The sequence below is a fragment of the Brassica oleracea genome, chromosome C7 (assembly GCF_000695525.1).
Source record: "Brassica oleracea var. oleracea cultivar TO1000 chromosome C7, BOL, whole genome shotgun sequence".
Taxonomy (NCBI): Eukaryota; Viridiplantae; Streptophyta; class Magnoliopsida; order Brassicales; family Brassicaceae; genus Brassica; species Brassica oleracea.
In genome coordinates, this window is record NC_027754.1 from 36,334,276 (window position 1) to 36,359,384 (window position 25,109).

The 25,109-nt window shown below is 37.1% G+C and overlaps 3 protein-coding genes across 5 annotated transcripts; all 3 read right to left on the bottom strand.

Moving 5' to 3' along the window:
- Window positions 1-7,813: 7,813 nt before the first annotated feature.
- LOC106301357 (lon protease homolog 1, mitochondrial) lies at window positions 7,814-13,290 on the bottom strand. The gene is made up of 19 exons (XM_013737736.1): window positions 12,886-13,290; window positions 12,454-12,519; window positions 11,790-11,975; window positions 11,638-11,703; window positions 11,509-11,550; window positions 11,285-11,407; window positions 11,098-11,196; window positions 10,953-11,018; window positions 10,766-10,852; window positions 10,641-10,680; window positions 10,324-10,495; window positions 10,028-10,152; window positions 9,790-9,920; window positions 9,587-9,691; window positions 9,391-9,504; window positions 9,134-9,301; window positions 8,937-9,038; window positions 8,233-8,865; window positions 7,814-8,144 (listed from the first exon to the last, which is right to left on the bottom strand). Exons 1-19 carry the CDS (start codon window positions 13,288-13,290, stop codon window positions 7,959-7,961), a joined length of 2,916 nt encoding a protein of 971 aa, XP_013593190.1. The 3' UTR covers window positions 7,814-7,958.
- A 138-nt stretch (window positions 13,291-13,428) lies between these two features.
- Window positions 13,429-18,090, bottom strand: LOC106305674. 3 transcript variants are annotated; one of them, XM_013742024.1, is made up of 16 exons: window positions 17,946-18,090; window positions 17,665-17,823; window positions 17,431-17,505; window positions 17,221-17,336; window positions 17,000-17,114; window positions 16,787-16,915; window positions 16,494-16,711; window positions 16,218-16,414; window positions 15,383-16,152; window positions 15,149-15,289; window positions 14,990-15,068; window positions 14,784-14,908; window positions 14,381-14,713; window positions 14,153-14,281; window positions 13,861-14,058; window positions 13,429-13,643 (listed from the first exon to the last, which is right to left on the bottom strand). In XM_013742024.1, exons 2-16 carry the CDS (start codon window positions 17,797-17,799, stop codon window positions 13,536-13,538), a joined length of 2,868 nt encoding a protein of 955 aa, XP_013597478.1. In that variant the 5' UTR covers window positions 17,800-17,823; window positions 17,946-18,090; the 3' UTR covers window positions 13,429-13,535. The 3 variants fall into 3 exon arrangements, with proteins under 3 accessions (XP_013597478.1, XP_013597481.1, XP_013597480.1); XM_013742027.1 differs by having other exon boundaries at window positions 18,027-18,039; XM_013742026.1 differs by having other exon boundaries at window positions 17,665-18,090.
- A 2,165-nt stretch (window positions 18,091-20,255) lies between these two features.
- Window positions 20,256-24,562, bottom strand: LOC106306883 (threonine--tRNA ligase, mitochondrial-like). Its single transcript, XM_013743661.1, has 20 exons — window positions 24,278-24,562; window positions 23,957-24,194; window positions 23,811-23,870; window positions 23,601-23,693; window positions 23,384-23,458; window positions 23,172-23,300; window positions 22,997-23,086; window positions 22,821-22,909; window positions 22,648-22,744; window positions 22,486-22,572; window positions 22,279-22,363; window positions 21,905-21,999; window positions 21,776-21,808; window positions 21,613-21,699; window positions 21,430-21,522; window positions 21,249-21,341; window positions 20,937-21,158; window positions 20,764-20,835; window positions 20,608-20,679; window positions 20,256-20,504 (listed from the first exon to the last, which is right to left on the bottom strand). Exons 1-20 carry the CDS (start codon window positions 24,514-24,516, stop codon window positions 20,409-20,411), a joined length of 2,145 nt encoding a protein of 714 aa, XP_013599115.1. The 5' UTR covers window positions 24,517-24,562; the 3' UTR covers window positions 20,256-20,408.
- Window positions 24,563-25,109: the final 547 nt, after the last annotated feature.

Consider the following 25,109-nt stretch of genomic DNA (forward strand, 5'->3'; position numbering starts at 1 on the left):
ACGGGACTTAGCTTCTTCATCTCTCTCTTTGAGTCTTTTTTCTTCTGTAAGACGACGAATCCAATGAGAAAGGGAGCAGCATGATATATGACCGCCATACATGAAACTGGAGGAGAGGAAGCTTCTTCTTTAACTGATCATCATCGAAAACGACGACGACTGTAGTAGATCTGTCTCAGATTTTCAATATTAAAAAATTTATGTTTTCAGACCCAGTTGCGGAAACAATAATTACCAGAACCATAAGATCTCAGAGAAAGATAAAGAATAAGTTGAAGAAGATAGATAAAGAAAATGAAGAATGAAGAATAACATAGACTCTTATTTTATTGTTGTAACATTAATGATGACATGGCAAATCCGAATTGATGACATGGCGGATGACATGGAAAATCGGTTAGTCAGCCGCCAAACGAATATATAACTCAGCCTAAATAAATCAGCTCTCATGTACAATGTAAGTCAGTTGAAAGGTGGATATTATTTCAGTAATTAATCTTTCGCTAATAAATCAACTGTAATTAGGATGAAAAATCTTAAATCAGTCATATCGTCAAATAAATCAGCCGTCAAACAAAAGATATTCTAGTAATTAATCTTTCGCTAATAAGTCAGCCGTAAATAAGCTGAGTTTACTATTAATCCATCCAATGACGGCTGATTAAATATAACTCAGCCGTAACAACATCTCATAAGTCGGCCGTAAATTCAATAACTCAACCAGTCGATGTTCATTAACTCAGCCGTGGAAACATAACTCAGCCGTGTCTTAACTACAACTCAGCCAAATTTTACAGAAATCAAACCGCCGATGTATAAGTCAGCCGTAACTTGTGTACGTAAGTCAGCCGTTATCCCATAAATCAGCCAGATTTCTGTAAATCATCCGTAACTAACGGCTGATTTATGTTCTTAAGTCAGTCATTTTCTCTTAAGTCAGCCGCATTGTTTAATTCAGCCGTAACGTAGCAATAACTCAGCCGTAACGACGTATATAGTTCTTTACGGCCGATTTAATGAAAACACAGAATCAAATTCCTACGTGGCGCCGGGTTTTTGATTATGTGGCATTAAAAAGTAATGACATTCTTGTAAATACGTTTTTTCTCATAACGTAAAAAAAGGGCATGCTTGGTATTTAAAAAATGCGAGTAATAAAAAAAAAGATCTGTATGGTTCTAGTCAATTGTCCTAAAATATTGTATATTTGAGTAAACTTTCCTTTAAAAATTGTATAAATATATATGGATTAAAAAGTTTTAAATTAGCTAATTCACATTTTAATTAACATAAACCCTAAAACATGTATTTGCTTTGTGTTTTTTAAAACGTTTTCTGTTTTTTCTTTTGTGTTTGATTAATGGTTCTTGGTCATATATGGTTGTTGTTGTTGTTGTTGTTGTCACTTTTTAGATTTGATCCTGCATTTATGTTTTAAAATTGCATCTAATTAGAATTGGGTAATTCACCAAATTTTTGTTTAGATATCTCAAACAAAGCTAGGGTCGTCAAAAAAAAATACAGTATAATAGAAAAAAATGTAAAGAAAGTAAAATCACAATTGTATTTTGGGGTTTTTGCAAAATTGACTCAAAACTCAAAGTCAAACCTAAAACTAACCCATGTTTTTTTTTGGATTTTTATTTTGTCATATTCATCCCCACAAATTCATAATATTCACGAAAATGACATTAATCCTAAAACTAACCCATGTTTTTTTTTGGATTTTTATTTTGTCATATTCATCCCCACAAATTCATAATATTCACGAAAATGACATTAATTTTTTTTCTTTTCGAAAATGACATTTTTACTCTCTCAACCTCATCATCTTTAAGTATTTACAAGATTGCCATCAATACACCAACCACCATGAACAACCAATTTGAAGCTCTTAATGCACATCAAATCGATTTATATTTCTTCTTTCTCAATTCTTATGAACTAAAAACAACATCTCTTTCACTTTTTCTCCATATTCATCCAAAAAAATCCAAGATTTTGATTCTAAAATTTTTATGGTTCATAGAGCCATTGAAGCTTACGATTCTTGGTAGGTCACTTTTGTTTGAGATTCTGGATGATCGGAGAAGACTTTTGTGAGCTAAACAAGTTATCTCAAACCCATATCAGAAAAACCTGCATATCATATCAAAAACGTTCAAATGGCTTAAAACATAGAAAATAAGTAGAAAATTAGAAAAATATACTTTAGAACACACAAAGTACATATCCAAGTGGAAGATGAGAACCATCTGATTAAAAACCTGTAACAAAAAGATAGATTAGTGAGAAAGACATGAGACAAAAATAAAAAATTCATATAAAGTTTAGTGTTTTCAAGTCAAGGAGATTAGAGTGGGTTGTGAGAGTTTTAGTCTGGGAAAAAGGTATGAACTTTATGCAACATGAGGTTACCAAATGAAGAAAAATCAAACATAAAAACTTACCAAAACGCTCAGATCTATTATGAAAGGGAGACATGGGAGAAGACTCCGTCAGAAGAATTCCTGAAAGTCGTCTGGAAGACTTTATGGGAAGTCGTCTGGAAGTCTTTTATAGCCCATAAGTCTTCCAGATATGAAAAACCTGCATATCCAAATCCAGATATGAAAAACCTGCACATCCAAAAATGTTCAAATGACTTAAAAACAGAGAAAATGAGTGGGAGATTAGGCAGATTTACCTTTATAGAACACAAATAATTACATATCTAAAATTAATAGATCTACCTTTAAATGAGTGGACGACGAGAACCATGTGATGAAAAACCTGCAAAAACAAGATAAATTAGTAAGAAAGACATGAGACAAAAACAATAAATTGATATAAAATTTGATGTTTATAAGTTCAAAGAGATTAGAGAGAGGTTGAAGAGTTTTAGAATGAGGAACATTACATTTTTGTTGCAGCCATTTGAGAGGAAGAGAGAGAATGTATAAATTTTTCTTTATATAGGGAGACAAAAAATCCAATTAGTTTAAATTTTTTCGATTCAGAAGATTTTCAAGTAAGTATTCTAATAGAAGACTTGCTGTCCAGAAGACTTCAATATTTTTAGCGGGAAAATAAAATAGAAGACTTCCAAGTGGACTTACATGTTAGTCGTCTAAACCCTAAACATAACCTCTAAACTAAATTAACTAACTAAACACTTCATAAAATCAAATTAAACTTAAAAAGTGTTTACTATACATATAAATAAACACATATAGGTAAAAATTTATTTTTTCAAAAAAATATTTAAGCTTTCCAAAATCTAACCCTAAGAATACATACAATACTACAACATATGTTGCCAAACCCTAGACCAAAGAATATCATGATTAACTATTTTCACTCATCTATGTTGAAAACTATTCAATTTTATTATATCTTAATTTACATCACTTAAAACTGTTTATAATTACATTATTTTAATTTATCACTTGTCAAAATATTTTGTAAACAATTTATAAATTATTTTTAAGATCAACAACATAGAAGACTTACCTGGAAATCGGCCAGACGACTTACCGGGGCTATATTCGTAAAAATGAGTTCTGTTTTTTTGTTTGGTCACAAGGGGTTGGGTGTATTTTCACAAGGCTTTCAAGTTAGTTTTGCATTTGATTCAAATTTGGGTATATGTTTGCATTTCAAATCAAGTTCTGAGTCATATTTGGCAAATTCCCATTGTATTTTTACCTGAATAGTGATGCAGAGAATATTTGGATATATTTCAAATATCATTATTATTTATTATTAGGATAATTACTTTTATTGTTTTAAGATTTTAATAATTTTCCTATTTTATTTAGGATTAGGGTTTTATGGCTTTTGTGTTTTCATATAAATAGTCTTCTAGACTTATATTGTATTCAGTAGTTTTATGATGATTTAATAAGAAAGAGATTGTATACGAGTTTTATAGCATGGGAAAGAATATTTTCAAACCTTCTAGAGGTTTTCATAAACCACTGAGAAGAGTATTCTCAATCCTAAGAGCTTTTAATTAAGCACTGTGAAGAGTATTCACAAAACCTAGAAGCTTCCGCTACATCAGTTGGTATCAGAGCCAAACGGTTCTATTATCTTGATCGCAGATGCATTTACAATAACAACAACTAGCTGAGATCGTGGAGGAGTTTAAACAAGATGTCAGCAAGTTTAAACAAGATATCAATAAGGTTTTGAAGAAGTTCAAACAAGATATCAACAAGGCTTTGAAGAATTTCGAACAAGGATTTAATAAGTTTGAACATGCGTTAAAGAAGATCGAAGAAACACGAGCTCAAACTAAGCAATTGGATGATGACGAAGAGGACAAGAACTTTATCGAAGATGATGTCCGCGTTGTCGACTTTGTCTTTAAAGATGAATCCTTTGAAAATCGGAGCCGTGCAAAAATAGGGCGTAATCGTGTTGATGAAGATTTTGTGCAGGATCTTAATAATCTGTTTCGTGCAATCTTTGTGCAAAAACAGATTTGTGAAGATTCAAGTTACAAACAGATCCGTGCAAAAATCGTGCAAAACATGCTGTTGAAGATTCGAGGAAGGGTTTTTCTTGGGAAATGTTTTGGAATCAAAGATCACGATCAAGATTCGAGGACGAATCTTCTCCAACCCGGAGAGAATGATGCAGAGAATATTTGGATATATTCCAAATATCATTATTATTTTATTAGGATAATTACTTTTATTGTTTTAATATTTTAATAGTTTTCCTATTTTAATTAGTATTAGGGTTTTATGGCTTTTGTGTTTTTTTTTTTGATAATCCAGGTAATCCGGACACCCCGGAGAAAACCCGACTAGCGCCTAAGTACACCTCCGCAGAAGGCAACCTGGAGGACCGCCTTTTTCACCTCATTTTAATCGACGGTGGCCAGCGGGATTCGAACCCGGGTCCGTATTGGGGCCAAAGCTCCCTCAAGACCACTGGACCGTCCTCGCTTGGTTACTTTTGTGTTTTCATATAAATAGTCTTCTAGAATTATATTGTATTCAGTAATTTTATGATGATTTAATAAGAAAGAAATTGTATGCGAGCTTTATAGTACGGGAAAAAGTATTTTCAAACCCTAAAAATGTTTTTATAAACCACTGAGAAGAGTATTCTCAACCCTAAAAACTTTTAATTAAACACCGTGAAGGGTATTCACAAAACCTAGAAGCTTCTGCCGCATCAAATAGCCTTTGATCAAATGAGAAAACGAAATAATTCAATTTAGAGCATTTGAAAATCTATATATATATATATATAATTTTTTTTTTTTCGAAACAAGCATTTGAGATTCTATTTACTATCCAAATGCCGTACGTTGACATAGGCGTTGACAAACCTCGATCTTCAACTAAAAGCACATCGACCATAAAAAGAGACCACGCTTATTAGGTGATGCCATAACGCGTTTTTAGTTATTTACTATGATCATATGTGAACATTCAATATACATATTTTTTTCTCTTCATCAACGCGTTACTACTGATGGACAATCTCCTTCTTTGATGAAAACCAAATAAAACGACTAATTTGTCCAAATCTCATTCCTAGTTCAGTGATACAAACAAACATCCCCAAATAAAACGACTAAGTAAAGATGTTTACTTCTTTTTCTTTATCGATTGATTCATTTGATAAAATATGATACAATTTACAAGTTGTAGATATTTACATTGGAAAAATGATTTATTTAAGAGATACATTAGTTTAATATAATTTTTCAAGGCAAACATTGAACAACCATCTCTTGGTAAGGTAGCGTGAAAAAAAAAAAAAAAAAAAAAAAAAACTCCGAAAATAGTGGTCTGGGATCAAGTCTCAGTTCCATACATATTAGATTGGATTAAGAATAATCATTAATTACGTGAAACCTAATTAATAAAGTTAACCACATAGAAGAAGAATAGTTCTACGGACATGTCAGTCTCGGACTCGTAGTTGCCCAGTTGACACATTATATATCGGTTGCATAGCGAAAAAAAATTGTAGATGGCTTTTTAAAAGATTGGCAAGTATATATATATGTAAATAATTTTGTTGGAAAATATTGAGAAGGAATCCTTCTGGGGTCAAAAAAATATCCCGAAACTTTCTTCTTTTTTTTGGTAAATTATCACGATAAACTTTCCTGCCAAGTTCGAGGAAAACCGAAGGGAAACTAAGAGAGGCCGAATAGTCAAACTAAACTATTTTGATTGATATATCTAAATTTGATCGAGCCATTTCATTACCCAATCACTTTTGACGTGTCTTTCATATATACTTTTATTATAACCTTCACTTGTTATTGTTTAATGCGCTGTTGTATATTGTAATTGTTAAATCATAAATCGTTCGTTCTAGAAATCGAGTCTCAAACTAGCTACTTTTACACCTTGTTCAGACTTTTTTTTTATGGAAGTTATATTTAATATGGTAAATCAGTTTTTCGAAAACAAGAAAATTTATAGAAAAATGTATTCAAATCGATACCCTATTCGATCGACTGCTCCAAAGAGGGCCCTGCTAAAAACGTTTTGTTCTTCAGGTATATACCTCATGAATGAGTCAGAGTACATGTAGATCGACGTTAGATTTTCTTGTTATTTTGGATTAAATATTACCAAACTAAGCATCCAGGAAGTTTCAACTACATCTACATATATAAGACGATAGATTGTCTTTTAGATACTATTTTTGAAACTTGTTTCACAGGTAACTTGCATGGTAGCACGTGACATTCCGTCTATAGGTGTGCGTTTAGCCGAGACGAAAAGGGATTAGGAGAAGTACCTTAGAGCACGATTTATTTTATTTTTGTCGACGGTACGATTTTATATTTGTGCATAAGATTCAAAGGTTAATGACGCATGTGCTTCATGACCGGAGATGGTATATATATTTATGGGGCCAAGAGTCACAGAAAATATCATTCACCTTTAATTGTATATAGAGAGCTGGGGGACAAAAAAGACTCTTCCCCGGAACAAGAAACCCTCAAATGGGATGCAAGAATCTGGAATTTACAATGATAAACGGATCAAAAGGGGTGAAAACTTGATCACCTTTGATGGTGGCTTGAAGACAGGCAAACATGATTGGAAAAAGGAAATGGATGTGATTTCATTCACATTCTCATCCCGTTCAGCTATGTTTTGCAGCGATTATTTAAATGTTATGTTAAGAGCAAAAGCTCAGAGAGGGGACTTCTAAGCTTGATGAGTCTTCTAGCTGTAGCCTGGTCCAAGAAGAGTCTTCACGTTCAAAGAGTGAATCTGTTTCTAACTGCACCTCATTCTATGACAAACAAAAATTCCAGGTTAGTTATTTCCTGATGCAGCTAAGAGATGAAGTATCCAGTGTCTTGTTGGTCATATTATAGCATTATAGTTTACTATGTTGGCACTGTTTCTTCTCTTTGCATTATTTAAGGCTTTGAGCTTTCTAACTAATTATCTTCTATCTAATTTCGTTTCTTTTAGATGATGCAAGCAGAAGAGCCGGAACTTAGCAGCACTAACACTGTGACAGAAGCAGATGATCTCAGAAGCTCCTGCAGCAAGAGTTTAAGAAGATGAGGGAGATGATGATTTATCAGCTTGTTGACAAAGAGATGAGCAGTATTGAAGGGAGTTGGCTCTGTTTTGAGGAAGATACTTATGGAGTAGGCATTGACATTGAGGGAGAGATGGTCTCTACGTTGGTTGATGAGTTAGTTAATGATCTTGTCTCGGTGTTCAAAGAAAAACATCGAGCCAAGGAAATGAGTTAGTTAATGATCTTGTCTGATCTTCTCTTGGCATTCTAGAAGCTTATTTTGATAGTATCTCTAACATGAGAACTGAGATGAAGTGAAAAATAGTCAAATATTGACGAGCATTCTTTTTCATTTGTTCTGTATTGTCTGCATGGATGAATCTTTCTAAAGATGGGATGAAATGCAAATAAACTGTTAACGTGAGTTCCGAGTTCAACGTGACTTATGAGTTATATCAGTCTTGTTGTTTGTCATCATAGCCAAAGGCAAGCTCGAAGATCTTTCCATAGTCATCCACAAAGTGAGCATCAAGCCCTTCTTTCACATTCTCCGCCAGCTCTTCAAAGTCTCTCCGGTTTGCCTCCGGAAATATAATAGTCTTCACCTGACTCCGCCTCGCCGCTATGGTTTTCTCCTTCACCTGAAATGTGTTCTTGGTTAAGAAACTTGAAGCAACCCAAAAAAGCATTAATAGAGTGAGAGAAGTCCAGAGTAATTAACTAACTTACCCCACCAATAGGAAGAATTCTACCGGTTAAAGTGACTTCTCCGGTCATTGCAAGGTCTTTTCTAACAGGTTTATTCATGGCAAGTGATAGCAACGATGTAATCATGGTGCATCCTGCACTTGGACCGTCTTTCGGTGTGGCTCCTGCAGGAACATGGAGATGAAGCTTGGAGTTCGCAAAGAACGGATTCTCTGGTTCTTTCTCTAGCAATATCTTTCTGGCGACGGTGTGAGCAATTTGTGCGCTTTCTTTCATCACATCCCCAAGCTGACCCGTTATATTCAGTCCACCTTTACCTTCCCCTTCCTCCACAACAGTTGTCTCTATGTACAATGTTGAACCACCCATGGATGTCCAAGCTAGACCCATCACAACTCCTACCGGTGTGGGCTCATAGATCTTTTCCGCATGGAAAACAGGCTTGCCGACATAATCTGCAAGGTTTGATTCATCGATCATAACCTTTTCGACGGCTATCTTCTTGGTTTCAGCCTCCTCTTCCTTTAATTCTTTAGCAGCGTCCTTCTCTGGTGATTCAACGTCAAGCTTGGCCACAATTTCAGCTTCTTCCACATCGGTTGTAACTGCAGGCTCTGCTGGGACTGCTCCTTCGCGCACTAGTTTAAGAGCAATCTACAAAAGAAAAGTTAGATTTTGAGGGATTGTAAATAAATAATCCATGGTCTTGCAGCCAAAAAATTTACCTTACGGTAAATCTTCTCAATCTGTTTCTGGAGATTCCTAACACCTGCTTCTCTGCAGTAATTTTCAATCAAGGAAAGAAGAGCTGCATCACTCACATCAACCTGCAAAGAAAGTTATGTGATTCCTTGACAATTACTCAAAATCTCTTAGTTCTATCCAAAGTTAAAACTGGAGAATAGGATGATGAGAGTGAGACCTGTTCTGGCTTGATGCCACAATCTCCACGTGCGTTTTTTTCCAAATAGTCTCTAGCGATGTGAACTTTCTCATCAGTGATATAACCAGCAATACTAATCACCTCCATCCTGTCTAGCAGAGGATTGGGAATCATGTCTATCACATTTGCTGTGCACACAAATAAAACCTGTAGGGAAATGGATCAGCAATTCAATTCAAACGTCCCAGAAACAAAATGGTATCCACTAATTGGTCACTCATCATATTAATAATAACCTTTGATAGGTCAATAGTAACGTCGAGATAGTGATCCAGAAAATTTGCATTTTGCTCTGGATCCAGAAGCTCCAACAAAGCACTGGCTGGGTCACCAGCATGGCCTTTCCCAAGCTGCAAAGAAAAAATAAAACAACGTCATTGCAGAGAAATTTGACGTAGATAACTAATCCCAGTACTTACAAAATATATTTACCTTATCAATCTCATCGATTAGAACAAGAGGATTTGCTGTCCCCACGCTCTTAAGACACTGCACCATCTTTCCTGGCATGGCTCCAACATATGTCCGACGATGCCCCTAAACATGTTATTACGTGAATGATTCATTGTTTCTCAGGACAGAGTTCAGTAATAAATGCTTGACTAAGATTTGCATGTAAAGAGAAAGTGATATACCTTAATCTCAGCGACATCTCCTAATCCTCCAACAGAGAACCGGAAAAACTTGCGATTAAGAGCACGGGCAATGGAACGACCGATACTAGTTTTACCTACTCCAGGAGGGCCAGAGAGGCAGATGATTTTCCCTGGTAACACATTTACTCAAATTTCAGAATAAACCAGGACAGGTTCTTTCTCATCATTCAAGATCAAATCATAAAGGGGCCACAACTACTGTTTAAGTAATTCAAACCTTGTGAAGTGCCTCTAAGCCTTCCAACTGCAATAAACTCTAGTATTCTTTCTTTTACGTCAGATAAGCCATAGTGATCCTCATCAAGAATTTGTTGTGCCCGTACAACATCGAAGTTTTCATCACTGCAGAGTTAATAAACAAACACTCCTCAATTGTTAGCACAAAACAAATATAAATGGTGCCATAAGATGAGAATGAATCATCCATGATCTTTATCAGTCTCTCTCATTACCATAAGACGTACTGCTGTACTTGAGCAAATAAAAATATAAGATAAAGCAAGAGTAGTAAACCTGTAATTTCCCCAAGGCAATATGGTCAGCCAATCAAGGTAGTTTCGGGTCACGTTAAACTCGCTTGAACTCGCCTCTAACAGCTGCAGTTTTGTAAGCTCTTCTTCTATGACTTGTAATATATGCGCTGGAATCTTTTCCTTGTTAGGCTCAATCCTTTCCTTAAACTTTCCTGCAGTAAAGAACGGACAATAAGTTGCAGTTCGGAATCATACCAAAGACTCTGACGCTTCATGAATGCATCATGGTGATCCATAAGGCAGTAAGATTTTAAAATGAATACATGAAACTGAAGATACTTTTAAGTTAGTACTGACCAGAAAGTGCAGATTTGTCATCTGTTTCCACACCAAGCTCCTGCATTGGATCACTTATGAATTAAAATGAATCTCTCAAATACGCTATATACCAAGAAAAAATTGTGAAGCGGAATGAAGAATACCTTCTTTATAGCCTTGAGCTGCTCATTTAGCAAGTAACGGCGTTGCTCACCGCTAATTTTCTCTTCAATTGCTTTTGCTATGGTTTCCTATAAAAGGCTCAAAACATAAGTATCTATTCACATCAAACAGCTATCGGATAAGTAGCTCCTTAGTTGTAACACACAAGAATGTAATAAAATGAAATACCTGAATCTTGCTAATTTCCATTTCTTTTTTCATCAATTCCAGCGTTAACCGCAGCCGTTTATGAACCTGGATCAAGAATAAAAGAGATGAGAGATTGACCAAGCATGGAATATCATAAAATTGCAGCAATAGTGAAACTACTTACGTCCAGTTCTTCAAGAACTTCTTGAGCTTGATGCCTATTTGCACCACATATTGCCGCTCCAAAATCGGCTAACCGTGGATAAGTGAAATCACCTATATGCTACACAAGTTTGAAAGACATCTACTAAGATACTTGTATCCCTAAACTTTTTTTACCTGCGCAAGTGAAAATATTGAAGGGAACATACCTGGGTATATGTCTGGACGTGATCTCTCCAGAGTGAGCTTGTCTTTAGCACATCCCTAAGCGTTGAAATAACTTCAAAGGATGTTGCCTTGATGACATCATCGTCCATGTCAAACGGCTTATCCTGCACAGAGAGGAAGAAAAAAGGTTCATGCCTAACAGAATTTCAAAAAGGAAAATCAAACAGAAGTCATAACATCATACGAGGAATAGCATAGAAGTTACCTTAAGATGATCGACTTTGACCGTAAGTGGTTCTTCACTCACCTGAAAGAAGGACACGAATTTCTCCCTTAAAGAAGTGACTTAATAAACCAAAGAACACATATCAAACCTGTTACTCTACCAACTTACCATCTCTGTTATGCGAAGCCGTCTGTGACCAACGAGGATAACTTGGTCCCCTTGAATACTTGAAATCTAGAAAATCAGCAGGAAAATCGTAATGCTAGTCATGCCTTTTGATCTTATCACATGGACACCAAACATACGCAGCAACACGATACCTGAGCAAGTGTGCCAACTTCGTGAAGCCGTTCAAGCAAACCTTTCCCTTTAAGCTCACTTATGTTCTTCTCTGTGTCGCTGCTTGAAGATGAATCAGTTGATGGGGCATCCTTCAGAAGGAACGCTCCAGCATATGGAGCTTGTCGTCTTCTGCTCTCTTGTAAGGCTGCGAGTACTTTAGGATCCTGAACCCAGCAAAAAGCACATGCTGGTCAGAGACGCAAAATATGACATCTCCCATAACCAAAGATAATGTTATCTCTATGGTTGGAGACAAGTAGTTTTAGCTCATAATCCAAACTCATAAAATGACCCATGCAGAAGAGATTACAATATAATAAACCACAAGGTTGCAAATCAACATTTGTGCGTGAAATGCAGCTAAGTTTTTTCCTATATGTAGAAACACAACCAGCAGGTATTTTAAATTATACGTGGTGTCAACTTTGATAACTAATTTCTCTCCAGTTTTTCTTGTAACTAAGGATAAACAATTATCCTGGCTCTACCAAACACTCAAAAATACGATATAGCGCATCTAGTTCTAAAGATACATAAGGTTCAGTTCAGATAGAATTCCATGAGATCTTGAGGTCTAAACAAGACGCATGTTTTTGTCTGATATAATGCATTAAGGCCATACAAAAGGATGAATAGACAAACCTTGACATAGATTGGCATGTAAAACCCAGGAAAAAGAGGCCTATGCGGCACCGGCAATGCTAGAACCTGCAATTAAACAACCAGAAACATAAAAGCCGATGTTACAAAGCACACAAAAGCCACTAGTTTTGCTCAAATCCAGAGTCAAAAACGCTATCTACGCAATACAAAACCAACGTGGAAGCTTCAAATCCCCCTCCCATTAAATAAAACAAAGATGAAAAGCATCTCATTACCAGCATCCAAGTCATTACACTTACAAACAGCACAATCTAGACCACTTGAATATAACTAAAGCTTACAATTTTAAAATTCATTTCAACAAGAATGAGGTTGAATTAACCAACGAGCCAATAAAGTCACAACCTTTACGCATTTCCCAGGGAACAAGAACAAAAAAAAACTGAGCCTTTGAGTACAAATTGAGCTAACCGTTAAACAATCCTCCGGTTTAGGGTTAGTGGACACAATCGCTGACGAAGATTTCGAATCAGCTACCTCAGCCTCGGCCTCAGCTACCTCGGCCGCCGCCTCTGCTTCAGACGCGCTATCGGAGCAGAAGAAAACACGGTGACCCAGGGAACTCGATCTCCGATTCAACCCGGTGAGCTGACTCAGCGCTTTGAACAGCGGAGAGTCCACCGAGGAGCGAGGCCCGGGACGAATCGCCGGAGTCAGATGGTGGACTCGGGAAGAGAAAAGCTTCAACATTGCTGGAGAGGAAGAGGAAGAGGATCTGAAGTTGAGGTTTCTTACGAGGGTTAGCCTCTTGGGCAAGAAAACATTGGAGAGTTGTGGAGAAGCTTGGAGACGGAGATTAGTATCTAAGCCCTTCATAAACCCCGTCGAAGCAAAACCTCAGCTTTATAGGAACAGAGAGGACCAAACGGCGTCGTTTAGGGTCGGTCTCGTTCATTAGTAGCTAAACTTTTGATGATTAATTAAATTTCCATTTAAGACAAGCTGTGTGCTTGGCCTAGATAGTTAGCTCTACAAATATCCATATCAATAATAAGATTACACTAGACGTAAACACAATAGTGCTAATATCTACATGAGACTTTATCTAAGTTTTAATTGAATCATCTTCCTGCTCCTCCTGCTGCTTTGAGAAAATTGTCAAAGGGACTCGTTGGAGGCAGACTCATCTGCTGCACACCAGATTCTCTCCTATTATCTTCTGTTGTTACCTGTATAACATTAATAATCATATGTGTTATAAGACCTTTCTCAAATGATAAAGAGTTTCAAACGTTTCTCTTGACTAGGCCATATGGGATCATAAAGTTAAAGACCTTTCTCTTCATTATTGAGGACAAGAGTACATTAAGTGTAGCGAGACTGCACTAGTTTTTTTTTTAGATGCAATATTATTAATATTTGTCTGCTTTGAAGGTTGAAAGATACCTTTTCAATAGCACATGACTCCTCTAATGAATTTCTGTAGAGCCCATTCACCTGGCGGTTCTCGGTGGCCAACCACTTTGAGATCTTCTGTCTTGTCCCAGTCCCAAAGGTTTCGCAGCGGTTTGTCATTGTGTCGTAAGGAAGCGGAGAAATGGAGACAGATGAGACAACCACTTGACCAGCCGCCACCTCAAGGGCCTAGATAACAAATTTATGAACCAACCAAATGATAAGAAGATACAAATCTACATCAACCAGTTTCTAACTTATGTCGAATACGGTCTGCACTTACAGATTCCATGAGCTGGTCAATGCTGATAACTTGAGGAATAGATGGTGAAGAAGAGGACCCTCCTGGGTGAAAACGTACAGAGAGTTCACTGGTCACTTCGTCCTCAACCATTGAACCTGCATTTACGTCCTGTAATATATAAACACAAGCAGGCAAGATTATATATTTAAAATCCAAGTCTTGAAGAAAAATCCAATTCGGTTCTTGACTCTTGAGAGAATAGTTTACCTCATCGAAGGACAGTGATGATTCCTTAGAGATGCTTTGGTTTGGTTCAAGCTCAACGATAGGCCGTGAACCAAACATGAAAGCATCATCAGGTGTGAATGGCTCAGAGAGTTGCATCTTTACATCAGTTTCCTCAAGCTTAACAATAATCTTAGATAGATGTTTTGCTATAATATCAGTTATGATAGTGTTGGACAGTTCTACTTTGCTTCTCATCTCAAACAACAACGAAGTAGCCATCTGATTATCGCCTGAGGACCCAAAATCTTTCATACTCGCATTTGATCTTACGTGAAGTTGTAAGTCATCGCCAATGAATAGATACGGATCTACCTGAAACATTTTGAGCACATGATCAAGTGGAAAATATAATGACTGAAATAACATACTGAGAAGAACTCACGTCGCCAGGAAGTTGACCCTTCAACACCTCGCAGATATGAGGAATCTGATATATTTTGGCAGCGAACATCAACGTACTTGTGGATAAAGCAAGGATCAACCGCTTGCAAACCGTTGGTAACGTGCCTGGCAATGAGGAAAATTTGAATGCAGATAAAGAAATTTCTCAATCTTTGATCAGTTTAAGAGAGAATCATCAATCAGTACCGTTATTAAGGTCCAAAGAAAGGTTCCTCAGTGAGAAGAGAAGCTGGAAGGCACGAACAACAAGCCCGTCGTCAGGATTCTGCAGTTAAAATGACCATGAGAGGCTTTAAGTATAGCATCACCGAAGTGTAGACATTAAGAGAGACAGAAGAGGTGAACCTTTAGTCGCAAGGAAAGAAGCACCAAACTGAAAGAATGAGCAATAGCTTTAATATTTGATGGTGATATATCAGAAAGAGTTGATTGCGTCCAAAATGCAGATAACAATTGCCCCATTTGATCTTCAGTAAACTTCGGTAACTGCATCACAAGATAGTATCAGACTATTGCATTACCATGTGGACGGTCCATTAGCTTATAATATATCCAGTTGTAAGCAAAAGAAAACGTTACCGTATCAGCTAGATTCCTATCAATCAAGGAATTCAACTTGTGAAAGTTTGGGGAAGATTTGCAGCTTTTAAGATCCTCGTGAGTATTATTATTATAACCGTTCTTCTCAGTCTTGACGCCATCCTTCTCCTTTCTAAGCTTGTCTAATCTAGCAGCGATAGATGTAAACGTGGAGTTTGTATCACTCCTCACTGATGCAAGTCCAGCCTGAGATTGACCAGAGCTTGGCAAGAGAATCACAGAGAATAATTCATGCGCTCCCACACGAGTTTCCACGTTTGGATGCAGCATTGCTTTTAGAAGCGCGTCAAGAAGTGCGTCTGAGAAAGCCTGTTGTGAACGCATAGATGGTGATAGTGCTGAAGACATTGCATGAGCGAGAACCAACAGTGATCCAGCAGCTGCACGTGAAACAACAACTCCTGAAGAAAGAAGCTCCTCGAGTAAAACAGCCATCATATCGAACAGCGGCTGTGGATTTACAACTCCTTTGGCTATCTCCCGGAGACAGTCTTCAATAGAGTTTTGAAGCATCAAGTTCAAGTTGAGTTCCTCTTCTCCAATAGATCTCGATGTCGCCTGGAAGCTTTTCCTCAGATGCCGACACAAGTCGTTAACAAAGCGTATATCCCTAAGGTACGAGCTGGTCCTGATCAGCTTTGCTAGGCAGCCAGCGACTTGTATGATGTAAGCCTTGAGTTCAGGATCATTGGCAACATGCTTGTTGTCAAGATGACGTACAACAGAAGATAACACTAACTGCTGAGTCCCTGACATATAAAGAAACAAAACAAGTTATGTTCTAACAAAAAAGAAGAGGGACAAAGTAGGTTACCAGAGATTTCCGTCAAGTATGTTGCATCAGACAGAACTATCATAGCCAGACCATTTGGAGGAGTCCATTGGCGTCTAGAGGTAAAATAGCTGAACATGGGGTCCAAGATCTGCCGCAGAGTTGTGCTTTCTTTAGCTAGATCAACCATCCTCTGGAGACAGATCTGTGCCCAAACTTTGGGCATCTCAGTCTCTTCTCTGTAACAATCAACACTTAAGTAACTGATAGAAAACAAAGCAAAAATGACAGCAAAGATTAGAGGATAGAGTTAGTTACTTAGGCAATAGAGCCAGATCTTTTCTTGCAGTTCTCGGTCTGACTCCTGCTCCTCGGCCTTCACATCTAATCACTTCATCCACCCAGTTACAGTTTTTTTGCTCTTCTCTGTCTTCAATGGTCTGAACGACCACGCCTGCCTCGTAATTACCAAGAATGGCATGTACAATATCATCAACAGCGGCGAAGATATGTGAAAACTCTCCCATAAACCACACCTGATGAAGAAACAAACATGACTAAAAACCGGATAGAAACTTTAGGGAAGATGGAAAAGAACCAGGTTGTAGTACCATGGCTGAAAGGCATTGCAGGCCAGATGCTCTCAGGCACCGCTTTTGATGTTCATCACCTTCTTCACGAGCCAATGAGCAAACTCTATGCGCAAAGTTTTCAATACTGTGCGTGTAAGTTCCATCAACCTTGTTCATACCAGATGAAGAGTGAGATACTTCAAATTTTCAACCTTAGCTTGAATCTGTCAAAGTCTCCAGCTAAGATTTTACCTGACTGTAAATGAACCTTGTCAATGTCTGGCATCCAAGAATGGTCGGTGCCTCCAGCTTTGAATTGACTAGTAGTTCTGTAACCACATTCAGCAAACTCATAGCGAAATAAGCCCTTAAAATAAGAGGGAAAAAAAATACACAAGTGTTGTTAGTTAAAAAATTTAAGAATGATCCAAATATATATATGTTTTTGTGCATTTGATAATAGAAAGCTTTACATATGATCCTTGCAATGGAAAAGCATGTTGTTGTAAGCCTCAGTGACAACATTGATGAACTTCATCTGCCGGGATCGAAGGTCCTTGTAACACATCTTTTCAAGACACTTAGCAATCTGTGACAGCCACATAACAAACACTTAGCAATGCACAAGACTCTAACCTTATCAACTAAGTAGTAAGATTCAAAAAGAGAAAATAAACTAATACCTTGGGGATATGGACTGGGTTTTTGGCAGCATACTCGCATAATTTGACAATCTTTCTCTCATTTGGTGCACCATCCTAAAGAGAGGTCATTGAAAAGTAAGTTGAAAATATACTCAAGCACATCTTCGAATCCACAAATCAAAATTGAAACTTATACATTATGTAACTATGTGTCCTTAACACACAAGTGGAAAGTGGAAACCTTTCACATATAAGTTGCAAGGAAGGGCTTACAGGGGATTTGGGGAAGATGTCGAGGAGGAGTATCTTGTAACGCTTGACGGGATGTAGAGACCTAGGCCCGTAAGCAGGACAGCAAACGAAGACACGCTCGCACGCTGGAAAAACAGTCCTTGAGATAAACCCCATTATCTATCTCTCTCTGCAAACACTCTGAAGAAGAAGAAGAAGAAAGTGTTGTCTGAGTGTTAACACAGGGACAAAAGCTTCCATCTTTTGTAAACCCGAGAGGACCCCAAAGTTGCTAAACTAAAGCAATTGCAGGGAAAACATACTCTGCTCAAACCTAACGCATGTGAAGATAATAGAAGGGCAATGAGTAAACAGATAAAAGAGATATGAAGACGAATACAAACAGAGCTCCTGGGGCTTGTGTCTTGTGTTTCTTCTCTTCTTTTGAAACTAGTAAACAAAGCAGAAGAGTAGCTCTAGCTAGGTCTTCCTGTCTTGTGTCAGAAGCTCCCATCGATTATATCCAACAAACAAACCAAACCAATTTGGTTTTGTTGCCAACCAACAGTTTTGACTTTTTTTATTTATTTATTGCTTTTGTAAATTTGCCCCCACAGTTATTCAATTATCGCAAATTCGTCAAATTATTTTTATTTGTATACAAGTGGCCCCCATGCGTGCCAGCGTGTCTTCGTTAATTGTATCAAAATTGAAACTTATACATATCTATGTGTCTTACATACTCGGTTTGCCTTGAACAGTAAATAAAACAAATCTTCTCTCATATAATATTATCTATAAAGTAATTCTTAGAAACTTAGAAATATATCCAAATAATTAAATAAGTGCTTGTAAGTACCAAGTAATTGAACAAAGCAAATAACTTGCAAGTAACATATTTTTGGACAAGTATTTGAAATAACAAGTACTCGTTTCCGATAAGTCAAGTAAAAGTCCAAAAATTCATTACTCGTTCAAAGCAAGCCAAGTATCAAATATACGTAAAAAAAACAAGTATCCGCCTTGCGCCCACCCCTACTTAGTCAGATCAGTAAAACATCAATTTGTGCTTTTGATACAAGACATGAAATTCGGTTCTCAGTTTGGTTCTTTGGTTTTAAAAATTTAGAATACATTCAGATATTTAGAAAACTTAGTTCAATTTTTTTGATTTTCAATTTGGATAACAAAGTTAAAAACTAGGGGTGTATGTTCGGGTACCCATTCGGGTTCGGTTCGGGTCTATTCGGATTTCGGATTTTCGGGTTCAAAGATTTCATCTCCATTCGGGTATTTTTAAATTTTGGTTCGGGTTCGGTTCGGATCTTTGCGGGTTCGATTCGGGTTTGGATGACCCATTTAAATTATTTTTTAAATTTTAAATTCATTATATACTTTAAATAACTCAAAATCTATAAACAAAATAATATATTACATAAAATTTAAATAATATATGTCAAAATACCTAAAATTAACATATAAATTGGTTTGGTTTGAATATTTGGATAGAGAATCAATAGATATTTCAAGTATTTTTGGTGTTTTGAGTATATTTTAGCTATCTTAGACATTTATTTTTGACTATTTGTATATATTTTGGACAACTTAAAAGTATCTTATATATTTTTGATGTTTTTAATATACATTAAACCTAAAAATAATTAATATATTTGGTATATAAATCTATTTCGGATATATTCGGGTACTCGAAATACTTCGGTACGGGACGGGTTCGGTTTCGGTTCTCTAGATACCAAAATTTTGAACCCGTTCGGATATTTAATCAGTTTCGGTTTGGGTTCGGTACTACTTTTTGGTTCGGATTCGGTTCGGTTATTCGGATTCTGGTTTTTTGCCCAGCCCTATTAAAAACTAACTAATATCTAAAACAATTTTGAATCCCATTCGGTTCTGTTTTTTTTCGTCTAAGGTTTCTTTTATTCAATATTGTCTATCAAAGACAATAACATAATAGTTGATATGGTACATCGCATCAAGAAAGCCAAAACAAACTCTTGAGAAAACAATCTAACCCGACCGAAAGTATGATCTGATAATTACAATTACAAGAAAAATCAATGATGAAATCCATACCGAATATTGGTTGGATGATGACAATACATTGATATCAAGCTGTTCTTGTTTCGCGCTTGTTAACAATCGAAGTGCTTTTCTCTATCACAACGGGTTGTAGTCACTTGTGTTGCCTCTAGATAAAGATATATATTTTTCTTTGGTTAGAGTTGTTCCGGAGAAGATCCCTTTCGAAAGGTTTACTCTTTAATCCGTCGAACAATCTGCGATAACCAATGCAACAATAAAACGGAGAAAAATGAACATATCTCCGATTACAAAAGCCGGCGGAAAATGAAAATATCTCCGGAAACTTAGGGGAAAAAATCCAAAATAAACCATAAGATTGGAGAACATAAAAGAAAAGACTATTAAAAGAGATTAAAAATATCCAGTTTTTAAATTAATTTGATTAAAAGAATTATAAAATTAAGATTAAAGATATCATATTTTTTGGATTTTTATAGACTGCCTGGAATTCGTATGTAATACCTTAAGCATACTATTTGCTACAAGTTTTCACAAACCACCCGAGGGAGAAAAATAGGATGCAAAATCGCTAGAGAAGTTATGAAACTTTAGAATATGGTTTAATGTCAAAAGATAAGTAAACACTTCAATCTGGTCTTACTCTACTTTTGCAAAATAAAATTTGAAACAAAAACAGTATGTATCAGAATAAAATCAAACTTGAACTTTTTAAGAGTCGCATCTCATTGATACTCGGCAGTCTTGGTCTTGAATTCTTCCAGCAAATCGTCGATGCTCTTCACCGAGTGGGCTGCACTGTCTCTTATCCGTACACTCACCTGCAATTTTTTCAAAGAACAACAAATCAGAATGGTCTTCAAATGTTCAGACAAAACAAAATTGGCTAAGCTCCAGAGACCCTGAATAACCCCAATCACTAACCTGTCCTGTAGCAGCTTCAGTCTCACCGACCACAAGTATGTAGTTGTACTGCGCAAGCTGAGCTTCTCGCACCTACAATCATCACTCAAGTCAAAAATATTAGGAAACCAGCCAACCACAAAACAAAACTGGAACATGAACATGAGAACTGTTTACCTTCTTATCGATCTTTCTGTCTGTTATGTCAGCATCAACATAGTAGCCAGCTTCATGAATTTGTTCTTTCACCTGTTTATATGTATAAGAGACGAGAGAAAAGCCAGAGATTGTAAGCTGTAGATAAGTCGACAAGAACCACAGGTCACAAGGAGTGTAGCCACGGATCTAACCTTTAATGCATATTCCTCAGACTTCTTCGATATAGGGCACACTATGGCCTGTCGCGGACTTAACCAGAAGGGCCATTTGCCTTTGTAGTGCTCCAACAATATGGCGAACATACGTTCCACAGATCCCAACACGGCTCTATGTATCATCACAGGTCTATTCCTCTTCGCTTCGTCGTCACCTGAGTACTCTAGTTTGAAGCGATCGGGAAGTTGAAAATCGAGCTGGTATGAGGCAACAAGAAACGTACAAGTCAATTCATGCACGGATTATAAGATGAAAAAAAAACTTAAAAAAGAGTTTGGGACAATAACCTGTAAAGTAGCACACTGAAATTTCCTATTAAGTGCGTCAGAGACAGTGATGTCTATCTTTGGGCCATAGAATGCACCATCCCCCTCGTTCAACTGCCAAAACAATACACTTCAGAATAAATGCGGACGAGTGAATAAACGAGTGAATAAAACTTATTCATTCATCAATACGTGCACATACCTGCCATGTCTTTCCAAAGGCATCTAGGGCTACTTTGAGATCATTTTCAGCTTTATCCCACGTTGCCAAATCTCCAAGGTACTTTTCTGGCCTCTGAAATTTTAAATTCACATGTAAAATAATGGGCCATAGGAACATATAACGCACATTATAAAGAATTTGAAGAATTTTCCGATATGGTACCGTTGAGAGCTTAAGCTCATAGGTAAAGCCAAAAATTTTGTAAGCGTAGTCAATGAACTCCAACACAGCCTTCACTTCTTCCGTAACCTGCAAACAGATAACATTCACCTAAACAAAATGGGAGGAAAAGGAGGTACACCATAGACACAAGTATATCACAAACCTGATCCTCTGTACAGAATATGTGTGCATCATCCTGAAATAAGTTCGCGATTGTCGTATTCAGCAACAAATATGGAACATGGAACTATAAATAATAAATAGGTAAAGTAAACAAGGATATAAGATATACCTGCTGGAACCGCCGGACACGAGTCAACCCACTAAGGGCTCCACTTGCCTCATTGCGGTGCAACACTCCAAAGTCAGCAAGTCGAATAGGTAACTCTACAGACCAAATAAGTCGAAAAAGATGTCAGCAAAGACAAATTATAGACTTGACAACTTCTTTAGTAAGATTTGTAAAAGGGAATCAAAATCGTCTGTGACGAGGCAAAAATTATGCTTTGGAGCAGTCTCTTTGTCTAGTAAAATTAGCAACGAGCATCCACTAGAGTTTTGATAGTCTGTTATGCAGTGAACTTTAATTTCTAGTACTAAATACTAATATCATTCCTAGATCTTTTTGCGATGATATCAAAATGCACTACTGGAACAGAGTCGCACCTCTGTATGAGCGAACCCTGTGTTGGAACATCAAGCAGTGACCAGGGCAATTCATAGGTTTGAGCCCGAACTCCTGCTTCTCAATCTGCATAAGGAACATTCGTAACTCACGAGTAGAATATAACCTAAGCCAAAATTGGCTTCAAAGGAGAAGCATGCTGAAGTGTCAGGATCAACGAGACTCTTAAGCTTTCCGTGTACTCTTACATCAAAAGTAAACATATTCTCCTTGTAATTTGCAGCATGTCCAGAAGTTTCCCACAGATTCATGTTGTACATATTTGGCGTTATGACCTGCCAGTGCAAGTTTAATTTAGCGACCCTAATTAATTAAGTATGTCAAATATGAGATGAGAGATTAGAAAAAACCTCAGTGTAACCCCTTTTCCAGTATTGCTCCTTAATGAATTCCATCAACTTGTTATATACACGAGTGCCGAGTGGAAGAAAGAACCAACTCCCAGGGCTGGAGCTCAAAATGATTATATATAAGTAGAGTGAAACATGAAGAGGAAAACACTGTTGGGTGACATTGAACAAACCTGAGATGATGACAAAAGAAAAGTTCCTGCTTTTGGCCCAATAGTCTGTGGTCATACTTTTTAGCTTCTTCTAGGAATTGAAGATATTTCTGCAGCAACCAAAACAAAGACAATCGATATTATGCATACTCAGAATCCTGCTCGGCAGTCAGAATAATTTTAAAGAAATTGGGTACCTTCAGCTGTTTCTGATCTGGATAAGATATCCCATAAACTCTCTGCAAACTCTCACGCTCTTTGTCACCCCTCCAGTAAGCTGATGAGGCCTGAGAAAAAAATATTTTGCTCAACAGAAGAAACAAAACTAGAATCTGCATAGAAGTAATTCCTAGCGATATAAAAGTAACTCACCCTCAAACACTTGAAAGCTTTCACAAAAGAAGTGTTTGGTATGTGTGGTCCACGACATAAATCAACAAGAGGGCCACATCTGTAGACAGTAATGGTCTTGTCTGCAGGTAAATCCTTGATGATTTCAATCTAGATGATTAACAGCAGAAGTATGAGTCCACAAATCAAATTATAACAATTTTAATGAATGATAATATCTAGCTTTAACACACCTTAAACTTGTTATCAGAAAACATCTCCATTGCCTGATCTTTTGTCACTTCAATCCTTTCAAATGGTTGCGCTTCCTGAGATGTAAATAGAAGAGAATGCGAATTAAAAGTTGGGTGGACCTATTCATTCGATTCTTACTTCAAAGGTTTTTTAAAAAAAAAAGCAATTTGTTCACAACATATATTAAAACTTAGTAGACTAACGAAGAAACAATACCTTAGCAGCTTTCGCAGCACCTGCTTCGATGTTAGGGAAGTGATTGTCATTCAGCCCCAAGTCATTTTCATAACGCGCATCATAGTAGAAACCCTGCAATAGCAATCCACAACTAACATCAACGATAGCCACCTTCACACAGTATTACAAAGAGCAAGTTTCCTCCTTTCTTGTTCTACTCAACAAAACATACACAGAAGCTGCTCTTACCTCCCCTCTGGTTGTACATGGTCCAATGCAGAGCTTACACCCATACTCCTGCTCAATAGCCTGCACACCAACATCCACAGTAAAGCCAAATCATTTAAAACTTATTTAATCATTAAATAAGATCAAACTAAAAACCACTCTTTTACCTGACCAAGAATGTGAGCACTAGAGTGCCAGAGAGTGTCCCTTCCTTTATCACTATCAAACTTAAACAGCTCAAGCTTACAATCCCCTTCCAACGGCCTACTCATGTCCCAGAGCTCATCGTTGACCGACGAAATCAACGCCGAGTTAGCCAAACCCTTCGAAATCTGAGCGGCGATGTCCATCGGAGTCGTCTCCCACTTCTTCCCTTCCTTCACGCTCCCATCCGGCAACGTAATCCTGTCAACACACAAAACAACATCGTTCTCTTAAGAAACTGAAACAAAGTTATATAGATAAGTTATCGCATCGTGATTTTTTACTTGATCGGATCGTGTGGCAGAGACTTGAGCTTCTCGAGCTGATCGGCTTGGATCTGCTCGAAGAGGGTGATGCGCTTGGGGATGACGGCGGAGAGATACGCCTCGTTCTTTTGATTGCTGGCTGCCATTGATGGAACGGTGCAGAACGAGGAGAGAGAGGTGAAGCGAGACGGTGGCGGAGAGACAGAGTGAGAAGCTGTGAAACGACGGATAGAGCGAGCCGAGAGACGGAGGAGCATCAAATAAAGGTGTTTTTGTTATCTGAGCGAGGCGAGGCCCTAGGGCTTTTTCATTTGGAGATACAAAAATATTATACCGAGAAAATCCAAACCGGCCTAGTTGAAATTGGGTGGTTCAGTTCGGTTTAGTACGGTCAATGGTCTTTTAGCTTCAATCATTTATAACGTGGCGATTCTTGGTTTAGAAATTTAATTTAGGATTAGCCGGTTCCAATCAGAAGTAGACTTTTTCATCAACTTCACAAACAAAACCGGTCAGGGACATAGATAAATAGAACAACATTGCCTTTTCTTATATCAAAAACGTTGGCATATTACCTCTAGAGTTTTCGTTACTAATATGTAAACAACCTTAAATTGTTTTTTTTTTTTGTCGACAACCTTAAATTGTTAAACCAAGCTTTTTGTTAAGTTTCTTATTAAATTGTCTTCGATCCTAAAATTTTAAAGACATGTTCATAAGACCTTTTTTTTTTGTTCATAAGACATTTCTGATATTTGAGGTAGATTTTATATACAAGTAAGATTAACTCATGAGGTTATACACTAGTGGGGTTATATAACTCATGAATTCATGATCTCCTTATGTTTTA